Genomic DNA, 15,683 nt, shown 5'->3' with positions numbered 1-15,683 from the left:
AACCAGGGAGGTACATCTACACAGTTGAAGCTACCCCCTCCAACCCTACGGGAACACTTGATGGGGACAGGACAACAAAGCTGGCAGGAGTGAGCTGCCTGGCAGCTGATGATGTTCACTTGCCATTGACAATACCTTTGAGCACGGGGCCCCAGCAAGCTCACAGAGCACTGTGGATGGGTTTGACAGTTTCTCATGAATTACTGCATCTGAACCTTCAAATTCCAAATCTATCATTCCCCCAATGTTATTTTATGGTTTCTGTCTGTACATCATATATCCCTAATGCTGTTGATTGCAGGAAGGCTGGGAATCTCCCCTCACTTTCTTGCTCACTGTTAAGTCTGGTACTCATCCGAGACAATCTTTTTGACAAGAAGACTCAGTGTAGAGGGAGGGACTCCAAAATGTTGTTGCCACATATCAGTAGGAACAAATTCAGTTATAAATTCAGCCAGGAGGGGCGCCTGGGTGGCACAGCGGTTAAGCGTCTGCCTTCGGCTCAGGGCGTGATCCCAGCGTTATGGGATCGAGCCCCACATCAGGCTCTTCCGCTATGAGCCTGCTTCTTCCTCTCCCACTCCCCCTGCTTGTGTTCCCTCTCTCGCTGGCTGTCTCTATTTCCATCTAATAAATAAATAAAATCTCTAAAAAAATAAATAAATAAATTCAGCCAGGAAACTTTATAAATAAAGTTCAACAAATAAGTTATGAGAACCTAAAAATAAATGAAGGAACCATTTTGATGGATACCTTAAATTCTCTACTATCTAACAGTAACTGCTTGGAAAAGTAGCTAAACCAATGAGTGCTATACGCCATTCTTTTATCAGTTAATGATACTTCCATCTTTTCTAATACTCCAACTTCTAGAAATTGTTTCTTGCAAAATTTTTGATAGACTGTATAAAAGATATATAATAATATCTGAAGTTTACTTGGGGGCTTTTCTCTAAAACTAGAACTATTTCAAACTGGAAAATGATTTGTAATGCTGACTACTTTTTAAAAAATTGGAAAATTTTAAATCTCTGACGTGATGATATTAGCTATCTATGTTTAGCCAGTTATTTCAAACTTAAGAAGAAAGACATCTGCAAGGGAGATTGCAAGAAAAATTGAGGCAAAAACTTCTGCAAGGGAACCTGAGGCAGAAAACCAATCAATGAAAAAAGAGTGGGCCCCAAATTCTAATTAATTTTTTCAATTTAGAACCAAAAAGCTTTATGAAAGTATATGGGTGAATATTAGGGCAGAAATGATCTAGTTTTGTCTCTTCAGGACTTATTCATTAAAAAAAAAAAACCAACCCAAAACCCATCATGACCTCAATGTAGACTTGTACCCATGGCTTGCCTTTATTTGGGAGTCATTGCTAATCCTTATTCAAGAGCTCTAATGTCTTCCCTCCTGTGTCCCACTCACTATAGACAGGTGGTTTGGCCCAGAAACAGACTGTACCTAACTACTGATTTTCTTTTCCTGATTATAATAGAGTTAATAAAGAAAAAAATTTATACAAAGGAATTTGTTCATCTTGGATGGCTCAGTTCCTTAACACCAGGAGAATGGTGCTCTGTCTCAAGATGGGTAAGTCTTTGGAACAAAATAATTGAACATAATTTTTGCTCAAGAGAAATCTGGTAGAATATGTAGGGAGAGGATCGAAGACGATGAATTGCTATTAAATTCTCTGATGCTTCTCTCAGATACACAAGAACATTCCTATTTGAAAGATTGTTTTGTGGGTAAATAATATACTGTGCTTACATACATATAATAATATACTACGTAATATGCAGTATTACTATATGTGCATATATCTCTGTTATATCAAAAGAGAGAAGATATCTATCAAAATCAATCCAATTTTTGTAAGACAAGCACAAATCCACACCATTAAAAATAAATATAACTTTTGCAAAGGAAATAGATAACACCTTTCTAAACCAACTAATAATAAAACTCTCAGCTTACAACAAACTCTTCTGAACTCTAATATTAATCAGATTTCTTTCAGCCGCAAAGTATTATGATTAATAACCCGGCATGACTTGTTTCCTTAGCAAATATTTATTGATTGCGCACTATGTGACTGTCAACAAATTGATGAATTAAACCTCCCTTTGCAATTCTGTTGTCAAAATTAATCATTTATTTGTTTAAGTCAGATGTTTTATGTTGATTTATATGACTTGTGTTTATGAATAAGTTAAAATTTGTTTTGAATTCACAAATCTTGCTTTTTGCAAGAGAAATCCAGGCTCGGCCAAGACATTATCAAGGCAAAAGATCTAATTTCAACTAATAAATATTCATTCATTTAAAAATAATGCCGAAAAGAGACCCTAACTTGGGATGTTTCTGGTCAATCTCCTGGTTAGGAAACATGCACACACACACACACACACACACACACATGCACATATAGGGATGCTGTCATAAACATTTATAATTTCTTGTAAAAATCTTTATTTTCAAAATCAATTCTAACTTTTCATTGTTCCCTCTGTCTGAAATGTCCTTTCCACCTCATCTATGCTTCTCTACCTCCTTTGGGCCTCAGGCCTCCTCAGCCAGGCCTCCAGGACAATTCCAATTCTTTTGCCTTTCTCTCCCCCTAATCGCAGACACCACCACTATACTGTTGGTCCCCATCATATCATTTCTCCCAATTAATAATTACGCAGTGTCGACCTGTTTTTGTGTAGTCTGTCTCCCCATGAGAAAGGCTCTGTGCCTATTTACCCACTAGTATCCACTTAGCGCCTATCACAGTGGTGGGCGGCCCATGGCGCTCAACCTGAATGAATGAATCCATCCCCCGCGGAGGGTCCAACTTCTTCCTTTTTCACGATGCTTGCAGCCTAAGTGCTAGCAAGCGGTTTTGGCTACACATATTCACAATTCACTGTGATTTGTGTACACTTTGAAGTCCACTCCTGTAGACAGAAGGGCAGACTTCCGAAGACTCCGTCGGCACTCCCCTAGGGTTTTCGAGATAATGGACATGACTTTCATAAACTCAGCTCCTCGGTTATACCTATCACAAACCAAAGACCGGGTAAAGCGTCATTCCTGATTTAAAGAAAAGTTCTGCTTCGAAGGGGACCCTTTTCCAAAACAGACCCATTTTAGAAGTCCCTCTGTGTCCAGATCCACAAGGGTTATTCTCTCTTTTCCACGGAAGCGGCCTAAGAAAATACCGCCCTAGTCCTGCACAATAGTAACACTCTCGGAGCCAGAGAGCATGGGAACTTCTTACCTGGAGTCCTTCCTGACTCTTGCTTTCTCGAAAGAAAATTCTGGGGGTTTATTGAGGTCATAGGTGCGGGTTGTTGGCTCGGCAGACACCCCGGCTTTCGCCCCCCTCCTGCTGTGGAGGGAGACCAGGCCCGAGGCCTTGCGGTGGACCTCAAGAGGCACTTTCTCCGGAGAGGCGGGCAGCGGGCTTCCTCCCTGCAGGTGCACCACATCCTGAAGCTTGTTGAGCTGCATGCACTTGCTCTGGAGTTCCTCCGTGAGCTCGGCAATGGCCACGGTCTGCTTGGACAGCTGTTCCCGCAGCTCCTTCAGGTGGTACTCCCGCTCCTGGATCTCGGCGTCCTTCCTCCTCAGCTCTCTCTCCAGCTCTGTCACCTTGCTCCGCAGCGCATGGGTGCTGAGGTTCCCGGGGTGGCCATCCGGATGCTTGGAATGTTTGGGTTTCACCGAACCATTTCCCATTTTGCTCAAGGACCTGGGAGGAGGCAGAGAACCGGGAGTTACCTAGTGGAGCTTCACCACCTCCCGGCCCCCGCCACCCCTCGTTTCAATCTCTTTCATAAATAGAAACATAGCGGTCATCACTATTTGATAAGCAATAAATTCCCTCTGCTTCCAGAGGGAAAGCTATTGACTGATTTCCTTTATCTTCCCATAAGTTGGCACTTGGTTTCCTTGTCCCCTGTCCCTTTGATGGCACAGGTGTCACACCTAAGCATTCTGCATGAGTGGCCCGAGTTACCTGCTGTTCTCTCCAGTCAGTCTCCCTGGACAGCTGTCAAAAGCATCACAACAAAACTGCAAACTGGAAGTCAGCAGGGCCAAGAAGCCACACAAGCGAGCAGCTACAGAAGCCGAGGCTGGGTCATGTCACCACTCTCTCAGCGCCCTGTGCAGTTACAGCAGGAAACTATCCCCTGATTTAGAAAACAGCACGTCTGCATTCCTCCTCCAGACGACACTGCACGTTGCTATTGCCTTATTAACACTTTCCTCCTGCTGCGTGTACCTACTAGGTTTTGTATTTCTGATGGTGCTCACGGTTAAAAAGTTCTGGGTGGCAGTTCCTAGAAAGTAAACCGGAGGTATGGGGACTCTCTGACATCCTTTACTTCATATCCTAAAGCCAAGGTTGTCGGAAAACGATGATGTTTGGTGCAAGGCTCCACTCTTTTCCTATTAAGAATATGCTCAATGTAGGCCCCCAAGTAAGTCCCTAATCCAGCAGATCTCAGGCTGGGACACATAAACCGGGATTATCAGGGTGGTTTTAATTGATTCAGAATGGTTTCTTGTTGTTGCTCAAAGCTATGTGTTATTTTAACATTCCTTATAAATACAAATAATTGGCCCCACAAAATTTTGATTTTGTTGATGTTATTGCTTAAGTAGAAGATAAATTAGGTATTCGGGTATACTGAATGAATTCAATTAAAATTTTTAAAAAATCCCCTGCAGATAATAAGCACACATGAACAAAACCACAAAGGAAAACTTGAAAGGGTGAGTTTGGAAAATACTGCTTTAATTCCTGTAAGGTTTAAGTCTTCTTAGGCTACCTCTTTAAACTTCATACTTCCGCCTGTGTACTTGTTGACAGCCATAACTCAAGAAGCATTATAACACTTGTAAACTAAGTTTAAATTCTCTCTTGTTATGTAATACCGAAGAGCTAGATGACACTTTATAGTTACATAAGCCACACATACTTGCCCCTCTCTCTCTCCAAATTTCAAACTCCAAGAAAAATGAAATGCTCAGACTGATTTCGCTAGCCTCCCCCCAGAATAATCATGACCTCTACAGCAATAAAGACATAGATGGAAAGATGTAAAACAGCCTCTAAGTCTCAAGCAGATGCAACAAAATAGCCGATGCACATCGCCTAGGATGGACAGCACAAACAGAAAATACATGGACTTGTAGAAGTAATCTTGCAATACCCAGATATTCCTCATAGAATTCAGGTTCAAAGTAGTCAGTAATAAACATTAGCCTCGGGAGAACTGCCATGCCATGTCGCAGAGATGTGTCAGGTTTAACCTTTAAGTTTCTCTTGACTGGGCAGCATTTACTATTCTTATATATTAAGAATATATAAAAAGGTTGAGGAGACTAGAATTCAAAGAAGTGGCCCTGGACACCCTTGTACCCAAATAAGCAATTCAGAAGACGTCAGACTGGGGGGGGGGGGAGGGGCGCCTGGGTGGCTCAGTCGTTAAGCATCTGCCTTCGGCTTGGGTCATGATCCCAGGGTCCTGGGATCGAGCCCCGCATCGGGCTCCCTGCTCAGCGGGAGGCCTGCTTCTTCCTCTCCCATTCCCCCTGCTTGTGTTCCCTCTCTCGCTGTGTCTGTCTCTGTCAAATAAATAAAATCTTAAAGAAGAAGAAGAAGAAGAAGAAGAAGAAGAAGAAGAAGAAGAAGACGACGACGTCAGACTGGGACCTAGGAATAAACTTGAATGCTATTCTCCTTCGCAGGCGTGAGATGGGGGCTCCCAGAGGTATCTGAAATTGATGTGTGCACAAGTTTTTAACATCCTGCAGTGGGCCATCTCCTAGACATAATTTTGGGTCCATGGACAAGCATTCCCAACCAAAGCAGAAGGGAAGAAGGGGTGTGGGCGGAGGAAAAGGGTTGCCTTATAAAGAAAAGTAAACACAAAAACTTTTAAACGTAACATTAAACTAATTCATTCTTTATTCATAGAACAGTTGTTTACTAAGACCTAACTCAGTGTCGTGTACTAGATCAGGGGCATAGCTCCATGAATTTGCAATCACATTGGACAGAGAAAACAGTTCCAGCATTCTAAATATGAAAAGCCTTAGAATCACTTTTGCTCTATGTATGGTATTCAAAATATCCTGCTCCAATCCAATAATTTCACAAACTTGAAACATAATTAGGCAGGTGTTAAATTCTCCCAAAACACCAACTCTTCTCTGGTTTTAATGAAGACAGCTTAGAAGCTGTGTAAATCTTTCAAGCTATTTAGAATTCTAAAGACGGGTGAAATTAACTCATCTTTCAAGTAACTAATTTAAGATATGTAAGTAAGTTACTGAATGGCTCAATACTAAGTCTGATTTCTTAGTTTGTTCACTCATGTAAATTTTGTTGTCCCTCAAGCCAAGGCTTCAAGTGCTTGGCTTCACCAAACCTAATTAGATTCACTCTGTTTCCTATATTAGTCACTAAGATAGATAAGCTATTTCTCAAAAATGTATTGTTAGCCACAAGGAGAATATATTGTTAGCAACACAGGATGTTGCCCATCGATCTAGCAACTACAGGTTATTCGAGTCATTCTTAGAATCAGAGGGCAAGACATGATGTAATAAGAAATGAGCTTGGAGACGAAGATCAGAATTTCATATGAGCAATGGAGTCAGGCCAGCCAGGGTAGGAAGACAACCTGCCCTTTCCTGGCTGTGTGAGCTTCTACAAATGACTTAGAATCCTGTTTTTCAATCTAGGAAACGGGTGTAATTATATCCAGCTCATGGCGTTATTATGCAGACTATGGTTATAAGGTATCCTATATAATGTTTGACACACAGCAGGCCACCAAGTAGCTCTTAGAGCGTGTGGCTGGGGATGGGCACTGAGTGTCCCCAAAGAGATCATTGCTGGGTGGGACAAAGTCTAGCATGCTGGATGCCTTCCAGACAAGAGGTCTCTAAAGATGCCAGTTATTCCCAGGGGTGCAGGGAACCTTACTCTCCTGGCTTATCTCTTCCATTTAGAAATGATTGTGGAACAGCCTGGGCAACCTTCCCTGATAAGAGAAGCCCCACCTAAAATGGAGACCAGAAGCCTTCATAAATGACCTAGCCTGGGTTCCAGGACTGCAAGGACTCCACAAGCTTTGTAATTCCCTCGCGCTGCCTCTACCTGTTTTCATATATTGCAGTGTAAGCCTTCAACCAAAGGGGCCCACCTAAATATCTTGGAAGATAATAAAAAAGAACATGGCTCGCTGTGAAGGCAGTATTCTTCTGTCTTCAGAAACAGGCAAGAGGAATAGAATGAGTTGTGGCATTGAGCAAGAAGAGAGGAAAACTACATGCAATTTTAAATTATTTTTACATTAATTTGATCACCACTTAGAAGACATCATATACAAGAAGTAACTAGAAAAGACACAAGAGAAGCAAAACTGACTGTGAAGGCTCTTACAGGTGGGTTAACACCTGGGAGCCAACGTGGGAGGAGTTAGGCTTTGTTGTCTGTTTTTCCTCCAGCCCTACAGTAGTTTGAAACCCAAATCTTGGCTCTGATCTAGATAACATCTATTCTCTCTCTCCCCATCTGGAGTCTGATATAAATACATTTATCTGTAAATATGGGAGATGGTATAGTGCTGGCTAAGGTGACAGAGCCAGAGTCTCAATCTGAGCACTTTCATTAGTATACACCTGCCCTTGGGCATGATTTTGGGCTTGAGGGTCAATAATAGACTAGAGGGACAGACCCACAGATAAAGCCATGGGCAGATAAAATCACTATGCATCTCATGTAGAGTTGTTAGAAGGTCCAATGAGATAAGCCATATTAAACATTATTATTATTATTACCGTTACCATTATTTACCCAACGAAATAACCCACCTCAGTAGAAAAACTTATTGATCAAACAATATGTACTAAACGAGCACAATATTATAGGAGAACAAAGTCAGTGGCGATACAACCAGACTTTGAGACTTACTATAAAAAAAAGACTTACTATAAAGCTGCAATAACAGAGACAGTGTGGTATTAGTGAAAGAATAGACAAATAGATCAATGGTACATAATAGAGCTAAGAAATAGACCCACACAAATATAGTTAACTGACCTTTGACAAAGGAACAAAAGCAGTTCAATGGGGAAAGGATAGTTGTTGTTGGTTTTTAACAAACTGGACACACACACATTAATCTAGACACAGATCTTACATCTTTCATAAAAATTATCCTCAAATGTATCAAAGACCTGAATGTAAACACAAAACTATAAAATGGCTAGTAGACAAGAGAGGCAAAAATCTAAGTGACCTTGGGTTTGGTGACGACTTTAGATAAAACACCAAAAGCACAATCCATGACAGGAAAACAGTTGGTAAGGTGGACTTCATTAGTTTAAAACATCTGCTCTACAAAGACACTGTTGAGGGACTGCAACGACAAGCCACAGACGGGGAGAAAGCATTTGCAAAGCGCTATCTAAAAAAGGACTAGTATCCAAAATATACAAAGAACTCCTAACACTCAACAATAGGAAAACAAACAACCCAGTTGAAAAATGGGCAAATATATAAACAGATACCTCACCACAGAAGATACACATGTGGAAAACAAGGATACGAAAAGATTATATGTCATTAGGGAATCTCAAATTAAATCAATAGTGAGATACCACCATACGCCTATCAGAATGACCAAAACCCAAACACTGACAACACCAAATGCTGGAAAGGATGTGCAGCAGCACGAATTCTCATTCATTGCTGATGGGAGTGTGAAATGATGCAGCCACTTTGGAAGACCGTTTGGGAGTTGCTTGTAAAGCTACATAACCCAACTGATATGAACATGCATGTCCACACCAAAACCTGCACGTGGATATTTGCAGTAGCTTTATTCATCACTGCCACAACCTGGAAGCAATCAGGATGTCCTTCAACGGACAGACAGATAGACAAATTGTGATAAAACTAGACAATGAAATATTATTCAGGGTTGAAAAGCAATAACGATCAAGCCATGAAAAGACATGGAGGAATTTTAAATACATATTGCTAAGTGAAAGCAGTCAATCTGGAAAATCTACACCCTGCATGATTCCAACTATATGACACGCTGGAAAAGACAAAACGTAGAAACATTAAAAAGATCAGTGGTTGCAGGGACTTGGGGAGAGGAAGAGAGGAATGAATAGGAGGAATGAACAGAGGAACTTTAGGGCAGTGAAACTGCTGTGTAATGCTGTAATGGTGGATACACGTCTTATACATTTGTCCAAACCCACAGAAAGTACAACACAAAGAATGAACCCTTTGTAAACTAGGTACTTTGGTTAATAATCATGTATCAATCCTGGTTCATCAATTATAACAAATGTACCACACTGATGCAAGATATGAAGAATAGGGGACGTGAGGGGTAACGCAGGGAAGCATATGGAAACTCTCTGTAATTTTTGTCTGATTTTTCTATAAACCCAAAATTGCCCAAAAAACTTAAGTCCATTAATTAAAAAAAAAACACATTAAGGAGTGAATGCAAAAAAGCTGACAGCATATCCAGGAAACAGGCTGAAAGGCATGATGGGAGAAAGAGCGTGATGAGCAATGAAAAGTGTAGTGCAGGAAGTAAGATGCTGAAGAGCTTCATATGCCATGTTATGGTATCTGCATTCTAGTGCCCATCAAGTTTTTTCAAGTTATATGGTCAGATTTGTCCTTGAGAAAACATGATTTTCTTGGCCATAATTATGGCGTGGAGTGAAAAGAGCTTAGAGGGAGAGAAACAACGTAAGAGGTTACTGCACCAATCCAAGGAAAAGGTGATGAGGACAGGGTAAGGCCATAGTCCCAGCCCCATTCTCATGTCTTGAACTTCTTGAACTCAAGATAACTCTGCTTACACGGACTAACCCCAGATAGCCAGAAGAGAAAACCACGATCATCAGGGATTTGGTCAAAGCTATGCTATAAGTAACTCTGCAATTTCCTTCCCCTTAATAAACCACAAAAAGTAGAATCAATTCTTTTATTTTTTTAATGATATGGGTAGTTTACCCTGAAATCACAGGAGTGAATGACACAGGATTTTATAAATAATCTTCTAAGTCTATACGAAACTGATGCTCTTGGTGCTACCCTTAATTTGTTTCACCAAAGTTCTTTTATAAAATAATTAACCATCACTAAATATATAAATCCCTGCTTCTTCTTCCTGAAGGAAAGAAAGCCCACAGAGCTACCATTGTGAGAACAGCCCAGGTCCCTACTGATGCCACAATTAAAAGCATCTGCCCATCTTGTGACTGATGACCTGGGGCTCAGTTTTGAATCTACTGCATGTTTTCTCTACCCACAGCATATTAGTTTGGAGAGGAATCTTCTTTCATCAGGCAGTCATATGAGCTTCAGTTTCAGCTACTCCAGAGGTTGACTATCTCTTTGAAGTGCGTCTCCACCCAACAGAATGATCATAGTGAATTTTACAAATGACACATATCCTATATTTTCACTGTCAAATGTGGCAGCATTCCATTCAGCTATTTTTAGGTGTCAGAGTATCAGATAGACAGGCCAAGACAGTGAAATGTAATTTTATAGGTGTAGGTCAGGAGATTATAGCTGATGGAATTTGAGTGGTGATAAGAAGAAAGAGAACAAAGATTTGGAAATTTCCATTATGGCAACTGGGTAAGACGTGATGTCATTAACCAAAAGGAGGAGCAGATTGAAAGGATGAGACAGTGAGTTTAATTTTGGACATGCTCAGTATGAAGGACCTGTGGAAACTAATATGGAGGAGTTCAGTAGGAAGTAAGACATGAGGGACTTGAAAATCAGGAGCAGGGGGGCGCCTGGGTGGCACAGCGGTTAAGCGTCTGCCTTCGGCTCAGGGCATGATCCCGGTGTTACGGGATCGAGCCCCACATCAGGCTCCTCCGCTATGAGCCTGCTTCTTCCTCTCCCACTCCCCCTGCTTGTGTTCCCTCTCTCGCTGGCTGTCTCTATCTCTGTCGAATAAATAAATAAAATCTTTAAAAAAAAGAAAGAAAGAAAATCAGGAGCAGGGAGCTGAAAATATGTCTTTGATTGCCTAGGTAGCGGCTGAAGCTTAAGTAGTAGACGAAAGTGCCCAGGAGACTGGCAATGAGGAGAGGAAAAGTGTCTAGGCCTATATGACACTTGAAAGAAAAACTAGAGATACAGTTAGAAGAGGCCATTGCTTTGGTAAAAGTGAGAGAGGGTACGAATGGATTCGTAGTAAAAAATGAGAGTGGTGGGAGGAATTCTTTGGGGGCTAAATCCCTCAATGTGGTGAGTAAATGGGTGTACACGGGGGAAGTAAAAAAAAAATGATTCCAATATTTTGATCTTAGAAGGCTTGGAGGAAGGTAGTACTATTAACTCATTCATTCATTCAAAAATGAGGAGAGCACCATCTATGGGCTGGGTACTGTGACACTGACTGAAGTCAGGGGAATGAGTGTGCTTTCTGGAGACAGTAATGAAGCCAAATTTATCTGTGTGGAGTATGAAGTGCCTGAGTGTCATCAAGGTAGAAATATCTAGCAGACAGTAGCAAAAAAGAAAGGTCAAGGCAAGAGACGGCTTTACAGAGGGAAGAATCTGAAGTCCCATTAGTAGATGAGATCACTCGGAGAAAAGAAAGGAATGCCTCAGTCATTATATATGTACATCTAGATAATACCTATTGATCTTACTTATAGAAGAAGAGGAGGAGGAGAAGCAAATCACAAAGATGGGGAAAGAATAGTTGTACGAATAAGAGATCTAGGAAATGTATCATAGAGACCAGGAAGATAAGATTTTCAAGAAGTGAGCAGGCCGCTGTTCACATCCCACAGATACATCAAAGCAAATTGAATTGGAGGGAAAAGCATGGAATTTAGCCTTTCACACATGACTTGGGAAAGAAATCTGATTACAAAGGACCGTGGGAAGAGCCAATGTTGAGAGTAGGGACTTCAAGATGGTATCTTGGTTCATGAAATGGATTTTTAGAACAGTGGAAAGCTGAGAGTATTCGTAAGCCCAAAATAACAAACCAGCAAAGATAGAGAAAATGAAAACATAAGAGAAGAGGGAATAATTGATAGGAAAATGGCCTAGAGGAAGCAAGACAATATGGGATCAAAAGATTTAGGCAACATCCAAGCAGCATATGTCTTCACTGTGCTGTGAATTAGCCTCACTTGTAAGAATTCCAGAGGACTATAGTTAAGTATTTCACATGGAACAGAGAGATCTCTGTGCACCATCATTTTATGCCGTTTATTCTCAGTTACACAGTGTCTCAGTACAGAGAGAACGGCCTCTAATTCTCCAAAGAGAATTCTCCACCATACTATCTCATACTCTTCCCGTGAACTAAAAGGAGTGCTGCCAACAGATACTGTATGCTATGTGGGATGATCACCTCGTCCAGGAGTTACAAAGAAAAGAGACAATAATTTCTAAAGAAGGGGGGAGGGGTTGTATGTTGCTCCTTCCTTTATTTAAAAAAAGCCCCTAGGAACTTCCGGAACAAGGTGAAGATCAGGACACCAAGGCTACTATCAGACCTTTCTACCTGTTAATCCTGCCTGAGTTGTTCCTTTCTCTTCTTATCTCTGGCCTCAACTGCCATGCATTCGCACCCTAGTTCTTCTCAAATTCGAACCCACTGCTTTCTCTCATCCCCCTAAGTGGATGATTTATTGTTTTTGTTTGCTTGCTCTTGTTTCTTCATCACTAGCAAAGACAGAGCAAGCAACGTGAAAGCGCCTCACGGTGTGGGGAGTGCCAGAGAACACCCACACAAGTTTACAAGGACTCATGAAGTCCTCGCGCGAGTACTCGTCTCTAGCAGCTACCCAGGGCTGGCCAAAGCCAGGAGCGCACGCCCTGACAGCACCGCGAAGCCCCCAGCCCGGAGCGACAGTCTCCAAGGCTGCTCTGCTCCGGGCTCAAGGAGTGACAGCCCTGAGGAATCCCCACTGGGGCCAAGCTCTCCCCTCCGCCCCTAGCCAAGCTTCTTAAAATCAAGTAGCCTTCCCTTGCCCACGAAAGACTGCCACACCAAGCGAACGCAACCCGTGCACACGTCCACAGACAGCACATGCACGAGACCGGCGGGGTGTGGAACGGAGGCGCACAGCGCGCAGTGCACGCACAGCAAGCACACGCGCGCACCCCGACCCCGTCCCACCCTGCGCTCCCCCGGCGCCCCAGCCTTCCGCCCGCGAACCTCACCAGACAGCCGGGTAACTTTCCAGGTGCACCGCTTGTCACCTTGGCGCCGCCGCCCCTGCGTCTCCGCGTCCTCTCCCGCGCCGCCCTCCCCAGCCGCCTGCGGCGCCCGAGCCGAGCACAGGGCAGCTCAGCGAACCCGGCCGTGCGCAGGGCGCGCAGCGCGGGCCCGGGGCTGCCAACGCGGCTGCTCGGGCTACGTGGGATCCGGGGGCGCGGGCGAGCGCGCTGCGGGCAGGAGCTGCGGCGGCTTGGGTGCTGCCGCCTGGCTCCTCCGCGGGGGCCGGTGCAGAGCAGACACGCAAGGAAGGAGGGAGGGAGGGAGGGAAAGAGGGAGGAGAGGCGGAGAAGGAGGGGGGAGGGTCAGCGGGGCTACTGCGTGGAAGAGCAGGGAGCCGGCTTCCCAAAGGTGGGGTCACCGCGCGCGCACCCACCCCGGCCGAACCTTTACTCCCGAGACAAGCTATCTATCGGAGATAGCCGCAGTCTGCACTTTATACCCCATACCCTCCGGAGTGAGGCAACTTAAGTAGGGAGATAACATCGTGGTTGTAAAGCATTTTTTTATGTTGTTATTATTATTTCTATTTCAAGTGTGTGGGGCGAGGGGAGAGGAAAGTTCAGGGACGTGTTCATCTTTTCCTTCCCCTCCCTCTTCCCCCACCCCTTCAGTCTGTTTTCCCTGCAAGCTCTCTGCCACCTCGCCTTCCCTCCCAGAGCGCAAACAGGGGCACACATCCTGGACGTGCTCTCCTCGGTCACACCGATGCCCTTCTAGAAGACATGTGACCCCGGAGGAGCTTGGAGACCCGCTTGTCCCGGACTCTGGAACCATAACTTGCATCTAGTTTGCCAATTCACATGATGCCGGGGGCAGTGGTTTGAACCGAGTTTTAAGGGACAGAGATTATACCTTCGGAATCTGTAGGTCCTTTAGTAGGGAGCTTTCTTCATCACCCAGGCTGATGTTGCTCTCCTAGTCGCCTTTTGATTACATGTTGTTGTTGTTGTTTTTTTTCCCTGAGGCTAGCATTATGGTTTTCTAAATATATATATACCCCCACCGCATTATTTGCTGTGCTCTGGAGTTGTGAGATCTTCGTGTGGCTTTTCCCCTTTCCTCCTGCCCCCAGAGGAATTTCACCGGCAAATCCACTGAGGACAAGGGCAGTTTCTGTGTGGAAAAATGGGAAGTACAGTGAGGTTTTATTCTTCACGGTGCCTCTAGAGAACGTCGGAACCCAACTCTCTTGGGTTTTAAACCACATGGTGGCCGTGGGACTCATGTAACACTGGTCTGCGCTAGTACATACGTAAACTTATATAGAAATGAGGCCCACAGAAGATATGTTGAATGCGGCCATTGCATTTCAGGGGAGGAAGAATGTAGTCCTGTTTGTTTTTGTGCTAACTGGAAAAAAAAAAAAAAGCAAAAGTACAAAGTACTTTTTCATGAACATATGCTAGAGTCTTTCCATTTTATGCAGGCCTTCAAAATAGCCCAACTAGAGGAGATGGTCTGGGGAAGGATTCCACAGGAAAAGGAAAAAATTATTAAGTCATTGTTAAGTCACTGTAATCATGGCCTTCTAAGTCAATAGAATGGATTTTTATGAACAGTTTAACAACAACGAGAAGGAAATCCGATTTTTAAAGTCCTTATGTTCATTTAGCCCATGGGGGGTGGATAGTGGATTGCTAATTAATGGGCCCACATTTTTTATGAAATAGAATAAAAGTCTCAGAGTACATCATGCATAGTTAGAGTATATATGCTCTGTATATCTTTCGTTTCAGTTAAATATGTGTATATGTGTATGTTGGGTCAACCATGTAAGATGTATTTTCTTATTGTTCCTTGAGGCAAGAGCTTGAAAAGCACAGATATACTCCTGCAGCCTGGGGTCACCCATCTAGTCAAGAGTTTGAGGGGGAGCAAGAGCTCCTTCCCAGAGATCCTGTCCTCTGGCAACAATACCTTGCTGAGCTGTAAGAAAACAAGGAGGTTGGAGAAGAGAAGAAGGAAAAAAGTGACCGTTTTTTGAGCCTTTATTCATTCTTTCAACAAAAGTGCGTAAGTAGCTGCTATGTCTCATGCACGATGCTACAATCTGGGAGCTCAGTGGTGAACAAAATCAACATACGATCTTGGCAGTTTAGAATCTACAGTCCAGCAGGGGAAACAGACATCAAACGAATAAACACAGAACTAACATCTATGTAAAAAGTGCCATGAAAGAAAATATGATATGTAAGGGGAAAAAAATATGGGGTTATAATCTAGATGCAGGAAGCTGCAATTAATAATTAACCTAGTTTAAAATGTCTTAAATGATAAGGAAATTTACTGTTTCATGTGGCTAGAAGTCCCAAGGTTGAGAGGCTCTGGCTGGTAAATCCAGCACCTCAGTGCTGTCAGGGTAGGCTCGGGCTGCTCGAG

General features: G+C 43.1%; 1 protein-coding gene across 1 annotated transcript in view; it reads right to left on the bottom strand.

The window, feature by feature from the left end:
• The window catches only part of PRKG2 (protein kinase cGMP-dependent 2), a 99,893-nt gene extending 86,363 nt beyond the window's left edge, over positions 1-13,530 (bottom strand). The window contains exons 1-2 of the mRNA XM_045790326.2: positions 13,247-13,530; positions 3,266-3,739 (exon numbers count right to left, since the gene is read on the bottom strand). Of these exons, the coding sequence (XP_045646282.1) occupies positions 3,266-3,726 (461 nt within the window). The 5' untranslated portion in view covers positions 3,727-3,739; positions 13,247-13,530. The remainder of the gene's footprint in view (positions 1-3,265; positions 3,740-13,246) is intronic.
• Positions 13,531-15,683: the final 2,153 nt, after the last annotated feature.

This window comes from Ursus americanus, chromosome 8 (assembly GCF_024610735.1).
Source record: "Ursus americanus isolate L20-20 chromosome 8, mUrsAme1.1.p, whole genome shotgun sequence".
NCBI classification, from domain to species: domain Eukaryota; kingdom Metazoa; phylum Chordata; class Mammalia; order Carnivora; family Ursidae; genus Ursus; species Ursus americanus.
The sequence above is the reverse complement of the archived record's forward strand: the minus strand, read 5'-3'. Positions and strand labels throughout refer to the sequence as shown.